General features: G+C 58.2%; 1 protein-coding gene across 10 annotated transcripts in view; it reads left to right on the top strand.

The window, feature by feature from the left end:
• Positions 1 to 3,815: 3,815 nt before the first annotated feature.
• FAM53A (family with sequence similarity 53 member A) overlaps positions 3,816 to 22,738 on the top strand; it is a 33,473-nt gene continuing 14,550 nt past the window's right edge. The window contains exons 1-3 of one of the 10 annotated variants that reach the window (XM_036070171.2): positions 4,768 to 5,429; positions 7,177 to 7,266; positions 16,099 to 16,338. In XM_036070171.2, coding sequence (XP_035926064.1) covers positions 16,261 to 16,338 — 78 coding nt within the window. In that variant the 5' untranslated portion in view covers positions 4,768 to 5,429; positions 7,177 to 7,266; positions 16,099 to 16,260. Of the gene's footprint in view, positions 4,214 to 4,446; positions 4,665 to 4,767; positions 5,430 to 7,157; positions 7,267 to 16,098; positions 16,339 to 22,738 lie in introns of those variants that run through there. The other 9 variants (XM_078068289.1, XM_036070168.2, XM_036070165.2 and 6 more) reach the window with 9 other exon arrangements.

Below are 22,738 nucleotides of genomic sequence, written 5' to 3'. Positions count from 1 at the left end.
GTGATCACCGGGGTCGCGCCGGGAGTCCTTGCTGCCGCCTCAGGTGCCTTGGCTCCCGTGTGCCTCCGTGTCCGAGCCCCACCCCCTCCCGCCCCCCAAATCCAAGCCGCACAGTGACCTGAGCCGAGCGGCAGAGGGGCTCCCGCCCGGCTCCTCCCCGTCTCCCTGCGAGTGAGGGCAGCGGCTCCAGCTTTCTTTGACGGGAGTTGACGTGGGGTCTCTTTTTCCAGCCTTTTACTTAGCGCAGATGCGTTTGTGTGTTCGGGGACGGTTCCCAGGAGCGGGCGAGCGGGTGTGCTAACGGTGAGCCCTCTGGGGCTGTGTGTGTGTGGGGTGCAGCCCCCCTCCCCCCACAGTGTTACAGCACAGCCACGGGGCGGCGGCCAGGGACCCCGCAGTTGTGGGTGTGACGTGGGTTCTCGGCCCCGTGGGGAGGGCTCAGACCCAGCTGTGTGGGTGCGCTCCTTGTGAACAGCAGGTGTCTGGACACTTGTCTGTTGGGCTTTTATGGCACCGAGTGAAAACCTTCACAAAAAGCTGGCTCTGCCCCTGCTGCCCCTTGCGCCCTGAGCCCCGAGCTTCACCTGCCTGAGGGCTCCCTGCTGGGCCTCCAGACCAAATCTCGACTGCTGCTGTTCCCTGGGGGCCCCTGCTTCCATTACCTGCGCAGGGTGATGGTCCTCCTCTCAGCCCAGCCTGTGCACCCCTGCTCTGGAGGAGGGCCTTTCCCCAGAGGATCACCCCACAGTCTCGGTGTCCCGGTCCCTCAGGTCCTGTGCCCACTCCCTGCCAGAACACAGGAGACATTATGCAAACCAAGGTCACAAAAATGGCCTAGAGCCCAAAGCTCTAAGGGTTGCAGGTCCGGAAGGGAGGCCCCAAGGTTTGCCCACGGCACAGGTGTGTGCACGGTGCCCTGGTCATGGCCGAGCCCTCGCTCAGTCTGGACGACAGCCGCTTCCCTGGCCACCCCGGTGGCTGCCAGGCTGGTGCTGATTTCCACACCCACCTCTGGCACACAGGTTACAGCCTCTCTGGGCCTCAGTTTTCTCATCTGTAAAATGGGAAATGAGCATGCCCAGGATTGACTGGATGCAAGGACACTCTGCAGAGGGGGAGTGGCTGTGTGCACGTCAGAGGCATTAATGTGGACGGGCCCCCAGCCTTGCATCAGCACCGCAGGCTGCTCCCGTGAATGCTGGGGACAGCAGTGGAGGGCAGGCCACGGCATCCCAGGTTAGTCTCTCTCCCGGAGCTCAGCTCCTGAGTTAGATGAGCCCTCCTGTGAGGAAACCATTTAGGCTCCCCCGCCCTGTGGCGTTTATAAAAAGCTTCCCTCAAAGTCCGGCCTGAGATGCTCTGGGATCAGAAGTTCACTTAACTCCGGCAAAGCTGCATTCCATTCTCCTTAGAGCTGTCCAGTGACATCAGCACATTGACGGCTCTGATAAGTCCTGCAACAAGGAAGCTGGTATAACATGGAGTTGCCTAGCGAACACCTATGGACAGACCGCATACTGAACGAAAGGCCAAAAATACTGTATTGTGGCTCCTTCTGGGATAAGACGGGGCAGGTCACTTGAGAGGCTCCTCTGCCTCACATCCCCATTTGCACCTCCCTCTCTCCGAGTGCCTCCCAGACTTGCCAGTTAGAAGCATTTGCAGCAAAGCTACGTGACCTGGCTCTTGCTTCCTGCGGAGTCATGGCCTTGGCAGTTCCGGCCGGTGGTGGTCAGATGATGGCCCCTGGCAGGCTGGGACATCTCTCCCTTTGCCTGGCGAGGCCTCAGTGGGCCTGCTTGAGTCCCCCAGTGAGGGCTGGGGAGCGGTGGAGGGAGCGTTTCCCCGGGGGGCTGGCAGCTGAATGCCGGGAAGCACTGAGGGCTGAGCGGAGGGAGCAAGGGGGACCGTAGAAGCCGTCCTAGCGGCAGCCGTGGGTGTGCAGGGGCAGCAGCACACAGCGGCCACGGCCCCGCACCGTCCCTCTTGGGGTTATGACTCCAGCCTGCAGGGCCCTGGCTTCCTCTTTTCAAATGGGACTTTTAATTCCTGTGTCAAAGGTCGAGTGAGTTGACTCCCTTAAGCATGGAGAGAACTAGGAAACCATGTAAAATAAAAATGTGAGAACGATTATCTCCCTGGAGAACATCGACAGCCTCCCGTCAGCGGGGTCTATTAGCGACAGCTCAGCTTCTTCCTGATGGGGGCAGAGGCCGGCCGCAGGGAGCTGCCTTAACGGCCCGCTGCCGAGTGCCGAGTGTGGGTTCATTCCCGCGGAGAGCCTGCGGTCCAGATTCCGTCCACTCTGCAAAACCGTAAGCGCTCTAGTTTCTAGGCTGGGTGATGGCTGTGGCCACGGGCCGTGGCAGAAGCGTGTTCCAGGAAGCCCACAGCCTCCCCCAGGGACCTGCAGCGCCTCTGGTCTCACCCCTTCAGGGCCACATTATGCGTGGGCCCTTCCTCCAAAAAACAAAACAAAACAATACAAAACATAAAAATCACATTTTATGGTGGCATTGGTCTAAAGACAAATAGATTAATACTATGTATTAAAACATTTTCTTTGACCTGAAGTTTCACTTTTTCTTCTGACTTTCCTTTGCTCTAAGCTCTGCTTACTCGTCTGTAACACGGGGACCATTCGAATCCCTCCCCCTGGCTAATGCACAGCACGGGCCTGACAGATGGCACGGTGATGACTGGGCTCCCGGCCAGTGTGGGCCGAGCCCCGTGACACAAAGCCACGGCAGGCTGGAACACGCATTCCATCGCGCTGGACAAGAAACTTGGCCCGGGTCTGACCCTCCCACACGTGAGCAGAGGCCCAGTGATGACCTCTGGCCTGCCACTCCGCCTCCACAGCTTCGCCCCTGGCTGCAGGAGGGTTTGAAATGATCTCACATCTCCTGAAAGACCTTCACGGGGCACAGACGGTATCTCTTCTTCCCCTGGAAGCCTTCGATAACTGTCCCAGTAAGGCCGAGAGGGGCAGGCGGACAGAACTTGGTCAGTCACAAGCCTTTTGATACACGCAAAGGTGCCCTGGGTGACTTGAGGCCCAGTCACTGGCCCCGGTAGGCTAGGAAGGAAAACCCAGCTCCCCTTCCCTGGCACAGGCGCTCCCAGGTATCCGAGTCTTGCTCCGGCCTGGGTCACGGAGCCACTCATCCTTGGCGTACCTGGCTACTATTGATGGACTCTTGGAGGGCCTAGAAGGGCAGCAGTGATGACCTCTGGCTTTGCAGGCCTGCCTGTGGAAATGGCCTGAGCACCTGCCCCCATGGCCCTCATGTGTCCCTGCTCTGCCCCTGCACCAGCCCCGCAGGGACTCCTCTTCCAGTCGGCCGCAGGCCGCATCTCTCCCGCCAGTCTTGGCAACAGCTGGCTTGGCTCCAGAGTCCTTCTAGGACTGTGGGGGCCCCGGGCTGGTGCCTGGGAGCTGCATCCCTGACACCCCCCCTTACCCAACCCCGGGATGCTGGGTGCTTCATGCTCTCACCTCCTTTGGGTGTCTTCCCAAGTGCCATTCCCTTTTCTACCTAAAAATAACCCCCCTCCCCGCTTCATGCTCTACCCCCAGGTGTCCCGTGCATTTGGCCAGTGTGGAGCCCCGTCCTCAATCCCGCCCCTGCCCCCAGGCCGAGGTGAGCCCCGGGTCAGGCAGGGAGCGACGTCGCCTTTCTGACCCCTCTCACTACTCCCATGCAAAGCTCAGGGCCTCCAATGGGGGAGCCCGGGGCCACGCGGTCCCTAATGACCTCTCCCGGCCCAGGAGTGTTATGTGGCCAGCCAGGAACGCGCATGCGCGGCCTCAGTGCCGCCCCAGTGAACTTGAGCCGTCAGGGCGGCGTCTGCGGCGGGGACAGGGCCCCCCCCGCCCCCGGAGGTCCGGTCACAGCGGGCCACCGTGCTCAGGAGGGCCGGGAGCCCCGCTCTTCCTGCCCGGGAGGAGCCCTGGACCACCACGGCCCACGGGCACCGGCGCGCGCGGCCGGCTCCACCGCCCTGCCCGTCACACCAGGCACATCTGGAGGGAGACCCGAGAGGACCAGCGCCCTGGCCAAGGTCACACAGAGGGTCGCAGGCAGGCCGCGGCCGCCCCCTGCCAAGGTCACCGCCTGCGCGCCGGCCGCCCCAGCGTACGGCCCGGGAGTGGGCACCCGAAACGACCCTTCTCGCCCGCCGCGACCGAGCACCCCCTCCTCCACCGCAGGTCACCGCCGCCGTCAGCTTTCGCTGCCCCGTACCCCAACGTCACTTCCCCCGCAAGCCGGCGCGCGCGGCGGACGGAGCTCCGATCCGGGGGGCGGGGCCAGGCGGCGAACGCGCCGTCCGCTAGCCCGCCGCGGATGCGCGCTCCCGACAGGGCCGACGGTGGGCGGAGTTGCGGGCGGGACGCCGCGCCCACGCACCGGCGCAGGCCCCGCCCCCCGTGCGCGCGGCGTCTCTGAGGTGAAGGCTCGGCGCGGGCCCGCTGACGGGCGCGCGGCGGCGGCGGCGGCGGCCAATGAGCGAGGCCGGAGGGGGCGGGGCGCCGGCCGCGGTTGTGTTCCGCCACTGCTGAGGCGCCTGGCTCCTCGCTGGAGGGACGCGGCCTGAGGTGGGCCGGCGCCTTCCGCGCTCTGCCCGTCCGGCCGTGGCGGCCGTCGCTCGGCCGCCCTCAGGTACGCGGCCCGGCGTCGGCCCGCGAGGCCCCGACCGGGTGCGCGCGCGCGCCCCCGCCCGTGCGCGCCCCCCCGAGGCCGTGCGTGCGCGCCCCCCGCGGGGCCGCGCGTGAACCTGGGCCGGACGGTCCCCGCTGCTGTCAGCGCGCAGAGCTCTGCCCGCGCGGCCCCGTGCTTTCCCACATTCTCGTCGGCGCCGAGCGCTTTCGCGGCTGGACTCGGAGAGCGGGGCGGGCGGGGCGCCGAGGGCGCGGGGACCCCGGGGCTCGCGACCCGGCGTTGGGTCTCCTGGCCCCGCCGGCTGCAGGGGCTGCGTCCGCGGGGGCCCCGGTGGCGGGGAGCGCGGCTGTCTTTCCGTAGCCGCAGCGGGCGGGAAGCCGGACGGGACAGCCGGCGAAGCCCAGGGAGGCCGGCCTTCCGCCGCGACCGAGGGGCGGCCGGGTGGGCCGGGGCTCGTGGGCTCGAGGGGGTGCACCTTGTCCCGGGGCGCCCACCGCCTGACGGACGGTCCCTTCCGACGCGGAGAGCTGGGTGTGGAGCGTCTCCGCGCGCGGGGGCTTCGGACGAGGCGTTAGTCTGGCCTCAGGAACGGCCTTCCCTGCACGACGCTGAAGGTGTAGATTCTGCCGCTTCCAACTGCCCTGGGGCGCCGCACGGCCTGGAGTGTGTCCCGGAGGAGAGCGGGTCCGAGAAGGGCGGTGACAGCTCCCCGGAAGAGCGGGAAGGCTGGGGCTCGCTAGACGCCCTGGCTTCTCCTCGAGCTGGGTGCGTGTGTGCCGCCGTTCTAGACCGCGGCTCTTTGGGGCCGTCCTCCCTGCGGCCTTCCGGGACTTTCCCTCCCCGGGCACCTCCCGGGTCTGCTGCCCTCGGCCCCTCCGGAGTCCCCTTTGTGCCGCGGGCAGTGCGCGGCGGGTCGGGAGCCCGGGCCCTGCGCTGGGCCCTGCGGTCACTGCTGTGGGGGCAGCGTGCGGTGTCAGGGGAGCCCGGGGATTTTCTCGACTCCGGTTGGATTTGGGTGCCGTGGAAAAGAGAGCAGTTCTGATGGCTACTGCAAATATAGAATGGAGGACACACCAAAGTTGTCACTTTTTTTTTTAAGTGGATGTATGGGGACCTTACCTAGTTACACACATTGCTCGTGTGCCCTTACGTGCACAGGGAACGGGCATCTTTTTACTGGGAGGCAGAAGATCCAAGAGAACACAGATGTTTTTCACAGGTGCCTTGGAAACATTCGAAACAAACTTTTTAAAAATTATTTTATTTTTGTAAAAGATTTTATTTATTTATTTGAGAGAGCGAGCTCGGGAGAGAGCAAGTGCGAGTTGGGGGGAGGGGCAAAAGGCGAGGGAGAAGCAGACTCCCCACTGAGCAGGGAGCCCCACACGGAGCTCCATCCCAGGACTCCGGGATCATGACCCCAGCCGAAGGCAGATGCCCAACTGATAGCCACCCACGTGCCCTCATACTTTTTTTTTTTTTTTTAAGCAAATTGAAATTTTTATAGAAACCACTTTGGCTTTTTCTGCAGTAATATTTCTTGAAGGAAAGTTGACTTTCACAGTCTTTTGAGCATCTGCTCTGAGTGGCCACCATTTTATTTATTTATTTATTTATTTATTTATTTTTTAAAGATTTTATTTATTTATTAGAGATCGAGCGAGCGAGAAACAGCATGAGAGAGGAGAGGGTCAGAGGGAGAAGCAGGCTCCCCGCTGAGCTGGGAGCCCGATGTGGGACTCGATCCCAGGACCCTGGGATCATGACCTGAGCTGAAGGCAGTCGCTTAACCAACTGAGCCACCCAGGCGCCCGGCCACCATTTTAAACACGTCCCAGGAACCTGGGCATTTTCACGTGTGTCACGTCATCTGATTGCTTGTGGCCTCGTGAAGTGCATGGTTCCTCTCTGTTTCCAGTGCGGGAAGGTGGGCCCAGGGAGGTGCGGTCCCCTGCTTGGGAGAGCCCAGTGAGGCTGAACCCGGTCCTCCTTCCCGTCCAGCAGAGCCCGCCTTACGTCCCTCCTCTCAGAATGAAGTTACTTGCTGCGTTTTTTCTTCAGTGGGGTACAGTCCCCACATAGCAGTTGAGGGAACAATGATAGTGTATTTTAAGATGCGAGTTTCCTCTTTGTTGACTTGCAGAGCTATCACCTCAGACGTGGTTTCTGTGCACCTTTAGATGTATTGATTTATTTGAGAGAGCGCGCGCACATGGGGGGGGGGCAGAAGGAGAGTGAGAGAGAGTCCCAAGCAGACTCTGCTGAGCGCAGAGCCCAACGCCGGGCTCAGTCTCACAACCCTGAGATCCTGACCTGAGCCGAAACCGAGTCCGACGCTCAACAGACTGAGCCCCCCAGGCGCCCCTTCTGTGCACCCTTAAATTCCACGTGTGGCTGTCCAAACCTTTTAGTTGTAGGTGTTAATGTTAGCACGATATTGGTTCATTAGGACGGATGACATTTGTCTTTTTGTTTTGAAATCTTTTCAAAAAGATGTCCACTGTCTCAATAGCACCAGCTTTGTGGCGCCAACACAGGGCTTTGCCTTAGGCTTTTCCAGGAACCGCTGAAGACAGCACCTACGCGTGCCCTGTTAAAGAAGGTACGGAACCCCTGAAATGGAGCTGTACCCCAGGCTCCACCAAACAAAAATAGCTGAGTGATTCTGGGGCTCTGCAGTAGCTCCGCCTGTGTGGCTCGTCCCTGGAGTGTGTGTGAGGACGTGGCCCCTTTCCCTTTGTCCCCAGCCTCTGTGTGATGCAGGAGTGATACCGAGGCCTGGCTCCAGAGCACGGGAGGCAAGTTTGGCTCCGTTTGGCTCTGCTAAGTGTCACTTATTTACTTGTTTGGCGGCATTAGCAAAGCCTCCACACGCAGTGGCTTCAAACAACAGTAACCACTTATTATTGCTCCTGGTGTCAGGCGCCCAGAATTCTCAAGCAGCTGGTCTGGCAGTCTTTGCTGGGGGGGCGGGTCTTGTGCGGGTTGGTCGGATGGGGCCTGGGCTGGAGCGCCTCCTTGCGGGCATCCTCACTCCGCCTCTGGTACCTGGGCTGGGAAGGCTGAGCGGCAGGGCCCCCCCAGGCTCTCGGTCTCCCTGAGCGCAGTGACTTTGTGACTTTAGGGCGTGTCCTGCAAGAGAGCCAGGCCGTTGTAGGGCCTCTCCCACTGGAGTCTTGGAAGTCACCGTTCCTTGTTATGGGAGCCGTGCCAAAGAATCTGCAGTCATGTGCTCAGACCAGCACGTTACTGAGGGCTGGTTAATAGCTAATGTCCAGCCAGACCAGGTTGTTGCCCAGTGCTCCCTGAGACCTGGACCCGGTTCTCCTGTGTGAGCAGGGGGTCGTGAGTCTACACGGTGGTCCTTGAGTCTGGAACACACTCGGTCTAACAGTGTTGGTGGGCTTGCTTGCTGTTGTTTTCCATGAAAACCACCCTGGGCACCTGATGGTTCTGGGCTGGGAAACGGGCCCGGCTCTGGCCTTTCACTCCTGGGGTTGCTTTCTGTGACTGGGAACCCTTGTTGACCGTGTGCTCTGGGGCAGTTTCTGGGCACAGCAGACTGAATGGGTACTTGCAGCTGTTCTCCCATTTCATGCTCCAGAACCCAGCATGGAGTTGCTGAGGTAGCTGGTCCAGGGCCCAGGTTTGAGCTCAGGGGTCCAGGCCGGCCAGGCCTCTGCCTGGGACTCAGGAGGCAGAGAGGCTGCGTACGGAGCCGGCTTGATCCCCACACTAGTCTCCTGCAGCTCTGGCACCTGGTCGTCCATGCACGTTCCTTGGTTTATTTATTTTACGTATATTGTTAAAGATTTTATTTATTTATTTATTTGAAGGAGAGGGGGAGAGAGAGAGAGAGAGAGAGAGAGCGCGTGCACAAGTGGGGGGAGGGGCAGAGGGAGAGAATCTCAAGCTGACTCCCCACTGAGCAGAGCCCAACTTAGGGTTTGATCCCATGGCTCTGAGGTCATAACCTGAGCCAAAACCAAGAACTGGATGCTCATCCAACTGAGCCCCCAGGCGCCGCACAGTTTCCTTTATTCTGCAAGCTTCTGTGTGGGACAGCCTGCTGCTGGTGGCCCTGGGGGCATGGCCCCGTTAGTCCCCCTGCCCTGAGGCCATGTGTGCGCAGGGCCCCTCTCAGCCTGAGCGGAGGGCCAAGATGACAGGCACAGAGGAAGCTCCCAGCCTGAAAGCAGAGACCAGAGCAGGCCGAGAGGACCGAGGGCGCAGAGATGGTCTAGTGCAGGGACTGGAGAAGCTGGGGTTGTGTAGCCACGGAGGCGCGGGAGTCGCCGGAGGCCTGCACTGGCAGCTCGCTCCGGCAGCTCGCAAATGCACGGGTCCCCGGCGGGCGGACACCGAGGGGTTTTGAGATAAAGCGTGTCCCTGGAAAGCTTGGAACATGAGGTTGGGGGCCACTCCTAGAAGCGGATCAGCAGCAGATGGGCTGAGACCGAATGTGAGGGAGGGCCAGCCCAGGCCTGCGGCGTCAGACAACCAGCCGCTCCAGAAACAGACCGGGACGCGGGCAGGCAGCACTCCACAGGGATGCCAGCAAATCCCGTTAGGAAGACCCCGCCCCCAGTGCCCCTACGATTTTCCTGACCCCTGACACGGGGAGAAAGAAGACCCTGAGAGCCCCCAGGCATCCAGGGAGGAGGGACGGGGTGTGGGCGCCCCACCCGCCCAAGCGCCCTGCTCTGGAAGCTGCCAGACCAGTGCAGTCCTCGGCTTAGCTGGGCCTGCCCCCCACACCTCAGTGGAGGCTGGGGGTCCAGAAGGGCAAATGGTGTCCCCAGGTCTCGTACCGAACTGAGCTTGTCGACTTTTATCCTCCTTTTGGGGAGGAGTTTGTATCGGGCAGAGACTTTGCGAGCGAGAAAAGGCAGGTCATTAACTTTGGGGAACAGACTGCGCCGTGTGGCTCAGCTGGGAGTGCTATTCATAGGGACGTGGTAAGGTCCGTGGTGGCTCCGTGGAGTGTTCATACCGCCATTGTGGGAGGTTGGGAGGTAGAAGGTGGGGAGTCTCCAACCCTCACTGTGTTGTTGGGGCGGAGGGCGTTCCAGGTGGGGGGTCGCAGAGGGCTGCTTCGTGCGCAGGGGCTGCAGGGGGCATCTGGTCGCTTGTGCTGCCAGAGGGGCCCGTCCTCGTGGGGGCTCGTGGGGGGCCGAGCCACCGTCCCCCGCCCTTCACCTCTCTGTCCCTGGGGCCGGCGTTACCTCACCTGGCCCCGGGCTTCTGGCCTGCCCGTGTCTGGCCTCGGTGCCCAGAGTCCTGGCTTTGCCCCCGCCCGCCCCCACCGGTCTCCTGGCACCTGCTGCTCAGCCTCAGTCTTGGCTCCCTTCTCTGAGCGCCCCCCGCACCGGGTGGCTGCTGCTTGCTCTTCGCACCTGCCCCCAGCTGGCTTGGTTTGTCTCGTGCCTTTCCCAAGGGCAGCGCATCCCCTCAGGGCCAGGACACTGTCCTGAGCGCCTCCGTCCCTGGCTCTTCTGCTGACCATGACGTTCCATCCTGATGGTTGGATCTCTTATACAGGGAGCTGGCTTGGCATTGTGGATTGAATTGTGTCCCCTAAAAGACAGGCTCAACAGGACTGGTGCATGGGACCTTATTTGGAAGTAGGTCTTTGCAGATGTAATTAAGATGTAAATTAAGATGAGGCCATACTGCTTTAGGATGGACCCCAATCCGATCACCGGTGCCCTTAAAAGAAGAAATGCAGAGATACAAGACAGGGAGATGGCCGTGGGAACTCGGCCGTGGGAGAACATGTGGCGCAAGAGCGCCCAGGGCACCAGGGATCACTGGCTATGACCAGGAGCTGGGAGAGAGGCAGGGAACCCGTATCCTGTGGGGCCCCCAAAGGAGCCAACCCTGCCCACATCTCGACTTCCCACTTCTGGCCTCCGGTTCCCGGCGGCCCCCAGAAGCTGCTACACTTAGATTCCAGTGCACATCCAGTGGTACCCAAAGCCACGGCTTTGCCTTCGTGCTTTCAGTCACTCACGGTCAGTGCAGTCCAGAAGTTGGTGATCCGCCCTCTGACGTGTGGTCAGAAGGTCCACGGTAGCCTGGTGCTAGGTCACAAGGCCCATGTCACTCCCCTCCTTCACCTCACGTGGGCGACTTTATTAGTTCTTGTTTTAAATTTTTTTAGAGAGTGGGGGGAGGGGTAGAGAGAGACACTCAAGCAGACTCCCCGCTGAGCAGGGAGCCCCACACGGCTGGATCTCACGACCCTGAGATCACGACCTGAGCCGAAACCAAGAGTCAACTGCTCAACCAACTGAGCCACCTGGGTGCCCCTCATGATAAAATGTGGGCACTATATCATCTCCATGGTCACAAGAAGGGTGAGTGCAGGACATGTAGAGAGAGAGAGAGACAACTTTTATCACAATGTACAGTTACACTCGTTCTAGTTTATTATTCTTGTTAATAATCTTTTGCTGTGCCAACTTATAAATTAAACTTCATCACAGGTACGGATGCACAGGAGAAAACAGTACAGTTATCCCTTGAATAGCACAGGGTTTAGGGGTGTCAAAAATCCATGTAGAACCTAGGAACCCCCCAAAACTTACCTGCCTTACCGATGACGTAAACAGTTCATCAACGCCCATTTTATGTCTTATAGGTTATATACTGTATTCTTGCAATAAAGTAAGCTGGAGAAAAGGGAATGCTATTGAGATCATAAGGAAGAGACATTTCTAGTGCTCTCCTATATTTATGGAAAAAAAGCCCCACTTTGAGCCTGCGCAGTTCAAACCGTGTTGTTCGGGGTTGACAGCATCTGTGGGGTTCGGGACCGTCTGTGGTTTCAGGCGTTTTGGGGGGCCTGCCGTATGAACACGTGATGTCATGCATTTCTTCTGCATGACGAAATGAAACTGTTGCATGCCTGGCACTCCTTCCCCACCTTTGCGGCTTCTGGAAGATGCCACCAGCCGCCTGGTGCAGTCCCTTCCACATGGTGGTTTTTCTGCTGCTTTCTTACCGCAGATGCGCCCTGCACCACACCGTGGCCCTCTACTTGCCAAGGTCACGCCGGCCGGCCCTTGCATTCGGACACCGTGCACTTTGTTTTGTTCTTTTGAACCTCTGTTGTGAGTTGTGACGGAGTGTGGCGTGCCATGTTTGGTGTCGCCGTGCCCCGTGCAGGCCGCGGCCCACGCCCCCGTCTGCCAGACGCTCAGCCCGAGTTGGACGGTCTGGGGATCATGTGCCGGGCGGTGCTGGTGTCCGGTCCGCGGGGCTTGTTCAGATTGCGGTGTGTGTGCCCTGGAGCCCGCTCTCTGACCGGGTCAGGAGTTGTGGGAGGTTGTCACGTCTCCTCTGTCCCCTCCGGGCTGGCCCGTGCCCCACTCCCGTGTTTCGTGCCCCCAACACCGTGGGAGAACACTGACCAGTTCCTTCGTGCGCTTCACCTCGCGTGGCTCTGTCGGACTTTTCCTCAGTCCGGGCAGAGCCCCCGGGTGCAGGCGGCTGCTGCATCTTGCCCGCACGCCACACGCTGTCAGCTGTCCCGGGACCCACCTGCTGCGCTGCTGGGGCTGCCGTCTGCCAGTCTCCCCGCACACGAGGCCGGTTCCCGCCCTGTCATCAGCGAGTATCTCATAGGGAGATGCTTGCACACCGTGTGAGGGTCACCCACCAGTGTGGTGTTCATGGATGACTCTTGCCTGAACCAGCGTGGGGTGTTTGTCACACGCTGACTTAAGGACGGAATCCGTCATTCCGTCTGCACTCCTTGGTCTGCACTCTGCCCGAGGGACGAGCTTCCCTCCTCTACTTACCGATCTTTGCCAGCTAAAATTTACATCAGTACAGACTCGTGGGCTCTTGCTTTATTCTGTGGAGTGGAACCCTCACCTCCTGGGAGCCCTGGCCCCATTCTCTGCACACGTCCTGGCGTTCTGCATCTCGTCCGCGCCCCAGCCCTGGAAACCCGCTGTCTCCCCAAGGGGCGTGTGGCCTGGTTTCCCAGTGAAATGCTGGTCATGTTGTAGTTTCCTCACGTGTTGCTGTGGCTGCGGTAGCCTTTCCAGGGTCGTTCGTGCCATGTGCCGCTAGGAGGGTTTGACAGGAGGATGGGAGAGCCCCCGAGCGGTGGGCGTGGCAGGCACGGGAGGCAAAGGGCAGGGCCTTGGCCGTTGTGGGTGGGTGTGATTGCAGCAGAGGTGGTCAGGCTGGAGGGGCCCTGTAACGCCTGTGTCCTGTGAGGGAGGTTCTAAGTTGGAGCTCAGGGTGAATTTGTGGGGAGAGGCGGTGAGAACCAGGCCAGGTTGCAGACTTGGTGGGTCCTGCCCAGGTGACCGGGTGAGTGGTGCAGGCATGGGGGTGTGGCTGGCTGGCTCTGATTTGGCTCCCCGGTTCTACACGCACTTAAGTAGGGCCACTCCCAGGGCACAGAGACACTCCCCTGGGGAACCGACGGGCCCTGGCCTGGGCTTCGGGGTCCCTGGCTAGGACGGGGGGAGCCCGGGAGAGCTGCTGGTGAACAGCGCAGACAGTGAGTGCTTCTGGCCTGGAATAAGCCCGAGTGTGCACAGTGCCTTTGGTTGGGATGCGCTCATGAATTCCGGGGCCCTTGGTGAGCCCGTCCACATGCTCCACTGAAGGGAGAGCCCTGTGCCATCCCTTGGCTGCCTGGACAGGTGCCCAAGTGCAGAGCGGTGGTGGGCTGTCTCTGGGCTGCTTCCCACGCTTGCTGGGACGCCTCCTTCCCCCACTCCGTAAAAGGCTGGCTTGGGGCATGCTGTTTTATTTATTCTTTATTTTTTAAAATTTATTTTATTTTATTTTTTAAATTAATTACTATTTTTTAATTTAACATATAACGTATTATTTGTTTAAGAGGTACAGTTCTGGGATTCATCAGTGTTACACAATTCACAGCGCTCACCATAGCACATACCCTCCCCAGTGTCCATCACCCAGCCACCCCTCCCTCCCACCCCCCTCCCCTCCAGCAACCCTCAGTTGAGATTAAGAGTCTCTCTTTTTATTTATTTATTTATTTATTTTTTATTTTTTTGAAAAGATTTTATTTATTTGACAGAGACACAGCGAGAGAGGGAACACAAGCAGGGGGAGTGGGAGAGGGAGAAGCAGGCTTTCCGCTGAGCAGGGAGCCCAATGCGGGGCTCGATCCCAGGACCCTGAGATCACGACCTGAGCCGAAGGCAGACACCTAATGACTGAGCCATCCAGCCACCCCTTTTTTTTTTTTTTTTTAAAGATTTTACTTATTTGACAGAGAGAGCGTGAGCACAAGTAGGGGGAGTGGGAGAGGGAAAAGCAGACTCCCCTTTGACCAAGGACCCCCATGCAGGACTCAGTCCCAGGACCCTGGGATCATGACCTGAGCCGAAGGCAGAGGCTTAACCAACTGAGCCACCCAGGTGCCCCTGGAGTCTTACGGTTTGTCTCCCTCTCTGGTTTCGTCTTTTTTCATTTTTCCTCTCTTCCCCTATAATCCTCTGTTTTGTTTCTTAAATTCCACATATTAGTGAGATCATATCATTGTCTTTCTCTGACTGACTTATTTCGCTCAGCATAATACCCTCTAGTTCCATCCACGTCGTTGCAAATGGCAAGATTTCAGTTTTTTGATGGCTGCATAATATTCCATTGTATATATATACCACATCTTCTTTATCCATTCATCTGTTGATGGACATCTTGGCTCTTTCCACAGTTTGGCTACTGTGGACACTGCTGCTGTAAACATTGGGGTGCACGTGCCCCTTCGGATCCCTACATGTGTATCTTTGGGGTAAATACCCAGTAGTGCAATTGCTGGGTCGTAGGGTAGCTCTATTTTCAACTTTTTGAGGAACCTCCATACTGTTTTCCAGAGTGGCTGCACCAGCTTGCATTCCCACCAACAGTGTGAGAGGGTTCCCCTTTCTCCGCATCCCCGCCAACATCTGTCGTTTCCTGACTTGTTAATTTTAGCCATTCTGACTGGCGTGCGGTGGGACCTCACTGGGCGCTGTCAGGACAGTGTCTGTGCCCTCCCGTGGAGAGTGCACGTGTGTGTGCGGGGGTGCAGGAGGGCGCGAGTCTCGCTGGTCTCTAGCAGCGTCTGTAGAGGCTTTCTGCTGGGGTCCGCCAGTGCATTCTGCCGGCAGTTTCCATAAAGCTGCGTGCTCCTTGCACTTCTGGCCGTGATGGGGGCTGCCGGCACCGTGTGGGAGGTGTTGCTTGTGCAGACATCCTAGGGACGCTGCCCCGGGGCGTGACTCAGTGGGGTTGGGGTGGGTCCTCTGCCTTGTGCATGGTCTGCTGGGCCCGAGGAGGCCCCTGGGAAGGGGGGCCTCCAGGCCTGCTGCGGGTTAGGGGCCCGAACTCGACATTCTGGAGGGTCTGTCACTGCTCTCATTTTTTAATTTCTGAGAGCTCTTTCATTTTTCTTTAAATACTTCCTTTTTTTTTTTTTAAGATTTTATTTATTTATTTGAGAGAGAGTGAGAGCAAGAGAGCACAGGCGGGGTGAGGGACAGATCCCGCTGAGCAGGGATCCTGACATGGGGCTCGATCCCAGGACCCTGGGATCATGACCTGAGCCGAAGGCAGACGCTTAAGTGAGCCACCCAGGTGCCCCTAAATACTTATTTTTAAGGATATTCTGATCTTATTTTGTGGACCGGGCACCTTCTCCATCTGAGGGCAGGACCGATGCTGTTTCCTCTGGGTGGCTGGGGCCCTCCTGTCTGGTCGGCGCTCTCATGGCTTCTGAGGCAGGTGGCCCTGCTCGCGCTCGGCAGCGGGCTGCTAAGAAGGTGGAAGCTGGGGTTGGCGGGTGGGTGGTGGGCTACATGGGGGCTCAGGGCCCTCCCCTTGCTGGTGTCTGTGGGCAGCCAGGTCCCAGGTACAGCGTGAGCGCCCACTCCTGGGAATGGAGGGCCCTGCGCCCCCACTGAGCTGCCCCTGCAACCCCACCCGGGGGCCTGGGGCCGGGCTCTGCACCCCCTGTGCCTCCCACGCGGGGTCAGCTGGACAGAGTGGGGGAGGGGTGTGTAACGCTGCAGGGGGGACAGTGGTGCCTAGGGGTTCAGTAGTTCTCAACCAGCTGTTCCTCGGGTGTAGGATGTGGCTTCCTGCCACTGTCCAGCTGCCCCCTGTCTCTCCTCCTGTCTGCTCTGCCCACTGCGGGGCGGGGGTGGGGTGGCCTTTTCTGCTGCTTCCACCGGGGCTTTGGGAGGACTGGATCTCAGGTGTGCACTTAACCTCCGTCCTTCCACCAGAATGCCGCTCCTAGTACAGTTTCCCGGGGAGCTCATACGGTATTGTAAAGCAGGAGGGTTTTCATCAGGCGGAGGTAACAAATACTCTGCGCACGAAGTACTCAGCATAGAACAGGAACACTGACCCAGTGGTTTTGCGTGTAATCACTTCTTTCTCTTTCCCACAAACACAGATGCAGAGTTCTGAAGAGTCCTTGGAAATGGATCACTCATCTGTAAAGCGGAAATCCACCTTGAGGGTCAGCTCTGACCCAGCAGCGGCCCAGGCCTCCTGAAGCCTGCTGCTCTGAACCCCAGTGCCCATCGGTACAGACTGAGGACACGGGTCCCTGACCATGGTCACACTCATCACTGAGAAGCTGCAGAACCAGAGCCTGGATGACCTTGCCCGCAAGAGCTACGATGCTGGCCCGGTAAGTTGGCCGCGGCAGCAACACACGGGACCCTGTCCCCCGCCAAGGGTCTGGGGGAGATTGCCCAAGCTGGACGGAGGATGTGCGGCCAAGGTCTGAGGGGACGTGGCGGGAGGAGGCTGGAGGGGGCTGTGTCCCGGGGCCGTGTTGTGCACGCGCAGCCCCCACATCTCCTTAGCGTCCTGATGATGGGTTTCTCATTAAAAAAACACCAGCTTTTAATGAATGTCCAGCCGACTCCTAGAAGTATGCCAATCCTAAGTGCGCAGCATGCAGATCTTCATACCTGTTAAACGTGTCTCTGAGCAAGCGGCGCCTGCCCCCACCCTGATGCCCCTCGCGCTGGCACCAGCCCCCCTGACAGCCTCCATCCTGAGTGGGCTCCACAGCTTTGTCACTTGGGTTTGAAGTTCGAGTAGGTGGAGCCGTTTTTCAGGGTCGTGTTAACGTGACTTTCAGGATGTCCTGGTTCGACTGCAGGTCTGGACAGAGCTGGCCGAGTGTGCGGCCCCACATGGTGCTTGGAGGCCTCCTGAGCGGCCTCACTGATGCCGGGCGCCCAGAGCCGCGCTGGTGCAGCCCAGCTGCGAGTCAGGCCTCCCAGAGGCGGCGGGAAGCTGTGATTCCAGGCCTTTGTTCTGGGCTCGGGCCCACTGTCACAGCGGCTGGTTTTGAGGTTCTGAGGCTCAGCGCTCCAGACGGAGTGCCGGGGACGGGAGGTGGGCCCGTGTCTGCAGCCCGGGGGGGTCAGGGGCGCCCAGGGGGATCAGGGGCACCCAGGGGCCTTTGTGGGGCGCTGCTGTCTGGCCTCGCACTCGGAGCCCTGATGGGATTCCAGTGGCCACCATGCACGTGTTCTCGTCTTCGCTTGTGCTCAAGTGCGGAAACCGCTTCCTAGAGACTAAGCCAGACCAGGGCTGTAGCGCAGCGTGGCCGCCGATGGCCACAGGCCCGTCAGAAGCCTGGAGCTGGTGGCCAGGGGCTGTGTGGCTTTGCTGGGGAGACGGGCCAAGGATTGGGCCTGCAGGGCCCCCGCGGAGGAGCAGACATGGCTGATCTAGCACATTTGGGGAACACGCCGCCCCTCGGACAGACAGAAGGACCGTTGTGAGCACCCTGCGCAGGAGTGGGGGCGCACGGTCAGCCCGCCCTCCCTCCCCCCGCTGGCCCTGCCCGCGGGCTCCGTGTTCCGTGTTCCGTTCTGTTGCCATTGGGGGTGATTTGTTTGTTTCGTCAAGACTCGTGGTTTTGAGAAGATGGCCTGTTAACATGGTAGGTTTTTCTTCCTGAAATGGGAGAACAGACCTTTCCTGTCCCCAAATCTACATCTTGAATTTTACGAGGAGCCATTTTGCTGTTGGAAGCAGAGTTCTGGTGCGTGTGGGGGAGCCCGCTGTGGCCTGGGGGCGGGGGGCGCCGCGGGGTCGGGGCGCGTGCTGTGGGTGAGCGGGGCCCACACGGAGGTGTTCATCTAGACAGACTACCCTGGCAAGACAAATCCTACCTATGATTCTTCCCATTGTGACGCAAATAGATTTACTTTGTGTGAATTTACACCGTAATGTTTGGAAGAGAATTCCCTCGTTACCAGTAGGCATTTTGCCGACTTCCTGGGGAGGCTTGTCCCTGCCTCTGCACGGGTTCTGCTGCATGACTGCAGACGCTTTGTTTGTAGAAACCTGCTGTTTCTGTGTTCACTTTTAAAAATGAGGTGTAACTTACAGGCAGCGGAAGGCACAACGGCCCTCTCTTTTCGAGCAAGAAGTCTCTGTCGTCTCTGTCACCCATTTGATGTTGGGCTTTTAGTTTATGTGGCTCTCCAGTGTCCCTTTATAGTAAGGACGGTGTGGTCAGCTCTGCAGAGGGAACTTGCAGCTGTGTCCCTGGGGGTCAGCGGTTTAGCTGTGACCGGCCCCCCGAAGGTACCTGCATGTGTCTCAGCACACGCTACTCGTAACGTTCACTGAAAGGAGTCGGCAGCTTAAAGAGCCAATTTGTTGTATAAGAACAGAAATTGAAGTTTTCGAAGGCGACTAACGTTGGTATTTTCATGGCAAGATCTGAACATAGGTTGGAGGCGAGCGTTAGAGACCTTGAGGTTGGCACCGTCCGCCCCTGGCCCCGTGTCCCGTCTGTGCCTTCAGCCACGGCCCTCCTGCGGCTGTCTCACAGCGAGCTCTAGACGGTTTGCCTCGGAATATTTCCGTATACGTCTCTACAGATGTCTTCTCGGGTGTCCCCTGTCCCGGGGGTGTTGTGCAGACCCTCCTGTGCCCTGTGTGACGGCCTCTAGTTCCATGTGGCTTTTTAAATTGAAGTTAAAGTTAGAATTAAACGTAACGAACAATGCTGTTTTTCATTTGCACTAGACACACGTCAGGTGCCCCCGTGTTTGGTGTGGCCAGTGGCCGCCCTAGTGGGCAGTGCAGATGGCTGCCCCTCATCCCAGGAAGTTCTCCTGGACTGGGCGTGCTCAGACCCCGTGGGATAGACTGCCTTCTGTCTTCCGTTTGTCTGTCGGGGGACATCTGGGTTGCTTCTGCTTGTCCGCTGTTTTCAGTACTGCTGCTCCAAGTGTTTGTGTGCGGGTTTCTGCTTGGACAGGCGTCGTCGTTCCTCTTCGTGTTCATGCAGCAGTGGGACCTGTGGGTCGTGTTGTAACTCCGCTTAACCTTCTGAGCAACCGAGCTCTGCTCCACAGCGGCGACACCATTGCACATCCCGCCAGGCGGGAGCGTCCTGATCGCGCCTCTTCCTCCTCAACACCTGCAGTTGTCCCTCGTTTTGAGTCTCGCCGCCCTAGGAGGTGCTCTCTCCTTGTGGTTTGAGCTGCGCTTCCCCCCCCGACTGCTGACGTCAAGGGCTTTTCTCGTGCCTGCCGGCCGTCGGTGCATCTTCTTTGAAGAAATAGGTCTTCAAGTCCTTTGCCCATTGAAAATTTGGGTTGTCTGTCTTTTTATTTTTGAGTTGTTAGAATTCTTTATATAGTCTGATCCCTAATTGGATATGTGATTTGAAAAAAACGTTTTTCTGTCCTGTGGGTGTTTTTCTTAATGGTGTTCTTTGAAGCACAAAAGCTTTTATTTTATCGAAGTCCAGCCGATCTCTTTTTCCTTTTGTCTCCTGTGCTTTTAATGTCATATCTAAGAATCCTTGGCCAAATCCAAGGTCATGAAGATTTACTCTTACGTTTTCCTCTAAAAGTTTTATAGTTTTAGCTCTTACATTTGGGTCTTTGATCCCTTTTGAGCTACTTTTAGTGTGTGGTGTGAGGTAGGGGCCCAACTTTGTTCTCTCGTGTGTGGATCCCAGTTGACCCAGCACCATGTGTTGAAAAGACTCTTCCTTCCCGTTGAGTCATCCTTGGCACCCTTGTCAAAAGTTTACGTTTTTAAAAACAAAGTCTTTGAAACCTAGTGTGTACTTTACACTTACAGCAGATCTCAATTTGGACACCAATTTTCATTATAGAAATATTTGATCTGTATTTAGATTTCATGAAATTTATAGTTGAAAAAGTAGATTTCACATACTCCAGTTGTTCTAAGCACACTGAGAAGTTTTCCAAAAAATTGAATTATTAGTTTTAAAACTGAAATTCAAGATAGTTAAACGTAAATAAAATTGGAAATCACTTAAACATTTGGTGCTTTGTCTCTGTAGCCATGTGCCACTCTGGTCGCTCATGCATCCCTCCCCGAGTACTGTCACATGCCGCGTGGTCAGGCGCAGGTGGTGGGAGCGGGAGGCCAACAGGGGCACCTCATCCAGTCCTGAGGGGTTGATCCCTTTTGAGGGTCTCTGCCCTGTCAGCCAGAGAGCTGATGTTTGTCTCGAGGGTCAGTGTCACCCGGGTCCCATCGCTCCGTCAGCCCAGATGTGGGGAGTGCTCTGTGCGCCTGGCCATGCTGTGCTTAGTGCCTCTCCGTGGACGTTCCAGTCGACTCTGTGTCCTCTCTGTCCTCACCCCATTCAGTGGGGCTGGCTCCTTCATTTTATGGTCCTTTTTCTCTGGCCTCAGGTGCATTCCCACTTCCTGCAAAGGCCCCTGGTCTCTTACAGAGCCTTCTGATCAGCGGGGTGAGGTCGGCTCTTCCTGCATTGCCTCTGTGAGGCTTGGGGGACGTAGGCTGGTCTAACTGTGACCAAAAAGGCCTAGAAGCACATGAGTTTGTGTCCGGTTCCCACCGCCCCTTTCGCTGCCCAGACAGGACAGTGAGCGCCTTGAGAAATCGGGCCCATGTCTTCAGGCTTCTGGTATTTTCCATAGCTGGTGCACTGGGTCGTGTCGGCGAATGCCGGCTGCCCCAGTGAGTGTGGGTGGGGGACCTGGGGCAGCTCCATCCAGGGGCATGTTCTGTGGTGACGGGAATGCTCCCCGCTGTCCAAGTACGTGGCCCCTTAAAGCATGTGTTTATTGGGCCCTGAGATGTGGCTGGGGTGACGGGGAGCTGAATTTGTATTTTATATAATTGAAGTTTAAATTTCAGTAGCTGCTGACTGTCGTGTGGGGCAGCTCAGATAGAGAGTGAACTCAGTAACCCAAGTGTCAGCCGTCCCCCACGTGGACCCTCTGTGGCCACACCGCGTTCCCTCCAACCAAGCTCTCCCATCTCCGTGATTTGTCATTTCAAGGATGATCTGTGCGAAGTCCATGACCTTTGGGGAGGGGCCTTCTTTGCTCCTCACGATGCCCTGGAGATGCATCCGGGCGGTTTCGTGGTTGCACTCACGTAAGGGCGTACTATTCACCCGCTGAAGGCTTGTTGCAGTTCTGATAAAAATCCCACTACGGTATTTGTGGAACTTGGCAAGCTGACCCTACAGTTCTCAAGTGAGCTGTAGCTTCTCTGGTTCATTCGTTTACAACCTGAGGCCATGGCGTCACCATGTGCTGCCCTTCCCGAGGGGCTTGTGTTCTCCTGGGAAGATAGACGCAGCCGGCCCTGGGACCGCAGGTGGGGGCTGTGTGGAGCTGCAGGGGCGGCAGAGAGGAGAGGAGGTGCGGTGGGGGCTGTGCACTGCAGAGGAGGGGGGGTCTTGGGGCCTCAGGCGGGGAGGATGTGCAAGCAGGGGGGTGGGCAGGAGTCACTGCACGCAGCCCGGCCCGCCGCCCGGCCCGCCGAAATGCCGGCAGGATCCAACAGAACCTGTCGAGGTTGTTCAGTGAACGCGGAGTGGCTCCAGATGTCAGGTGGGAGTGTGGTTTCTCTGCAAGCGGGCAGCCCAGGGAGCCCCCAGCCTGTGCTGGTGGACGGTAGAACAAGAAGGCAGCGTGGGGTGTTGAGAGTTGACATAGGGCGGCCAGACCTGGACCCTTGGTGGGCGGCAGGCCCGTGGGAGCAGGTGCCTGGGCTCTGTTCTCGTGAGGGCGGGCCCAGAGCAGGTCAGGGTAGCAGGCCCACTCCACGGTGCTGCGGTGGGGTGGGGGGCTGAGGAGGAGGGTCGCGAGCTGGGGGTGTGGTGGGGGTGGACGGGCAGGAGGTTCAGCGCCGCTCGCTGTGGTGTGGGCTGTCGGCGGGCCCTGTGTCCAGCTGTGCAGGGACAGGCTTGGAGGGTGGGGAGTGTGGCTTTTAAAAGCCTTTTGTTGAAAATACACTTTTTTAGTGAGGTAGACGTTGCACGCAGTGGAATGGGCAGGTTGGGTTTGATGAGTTGGGCTGGATGGGTCTCGCAGGTGGCGCACACTGGTAACGCTGTCACCACCCAGACAGGTTCTGGCCTTCTCAGGGCCCCACGCGGCCTAGCCTGTCCTGGCTCGTCCCGGGAGCGCGGCAGCTTGTACTTCGGAGTCTGGCTTCTTTCCCTGGCGGGAACTCTTGAGGGACTCACCGGGTCCGTGGTGGTTGGTGCTGCCTTCCTTCCTTCCTTTCCTCTGTGGGGCGGTCTCTGTCTTCCTTCCATGGACGTTTGGGCTCTTCCCAGGCTCTGACCGCTCTCCCCGATGACGGGGGAGATTGCGCCTCTTGTGCTGCCCAGCGGCCACTTGTGAGTGACTTAGGCCTTTGGCCATTTTTCTGTCGGGTTGTGTGCCTTTTTCTTTACTGATCTGTAGGAAGTTGTTGATACGTCCTGCTATGAGTCTTTTTTGACTTGAAAATATTTTGCAAATATTTTCTCCTGTCTTATGGTTTGCCTTGTCACGGGTGACTTTCAGTGAACAGAAATTCTAATTTCATCATAGACGGAAGCACCCTTGTAAGTTAGTGTGTTTTTGTATCTCACTTAAGAAATCTTTGCTACCCTGAGTCTTGAAGTTATTCTCCTGTTTTCTTCTACAAGCATCTGTTTTACTTCAGCTTGAAGACTACACTCTCCCTGGAGCTGAGTCTTGTGTGTGGGATGAGACCAGGCCGAGAGTGGGTTTTCTTTCTTTCTTTTTTTTTTTTGCACGGATGTG

The sequence above is a fragment of the Halichoerus grypus genome, chromosome 3 (genome assembly GCF_964656455.1).
Source record: "Halichoerus grypus chromosome 3, mHalGry1.hap1.1, whole genome shotgun sequence".
In the NCBI taxonomy this organism is placed as follows: Eukaryota; Metazoa; Chordata; class Mammalia; order Carnivora; family Phocidae; genus Halichoerus; species Halichoerus grypus.
This window is presented reverse-complemented; position numbering and strand designations above follow the sequence as displayed.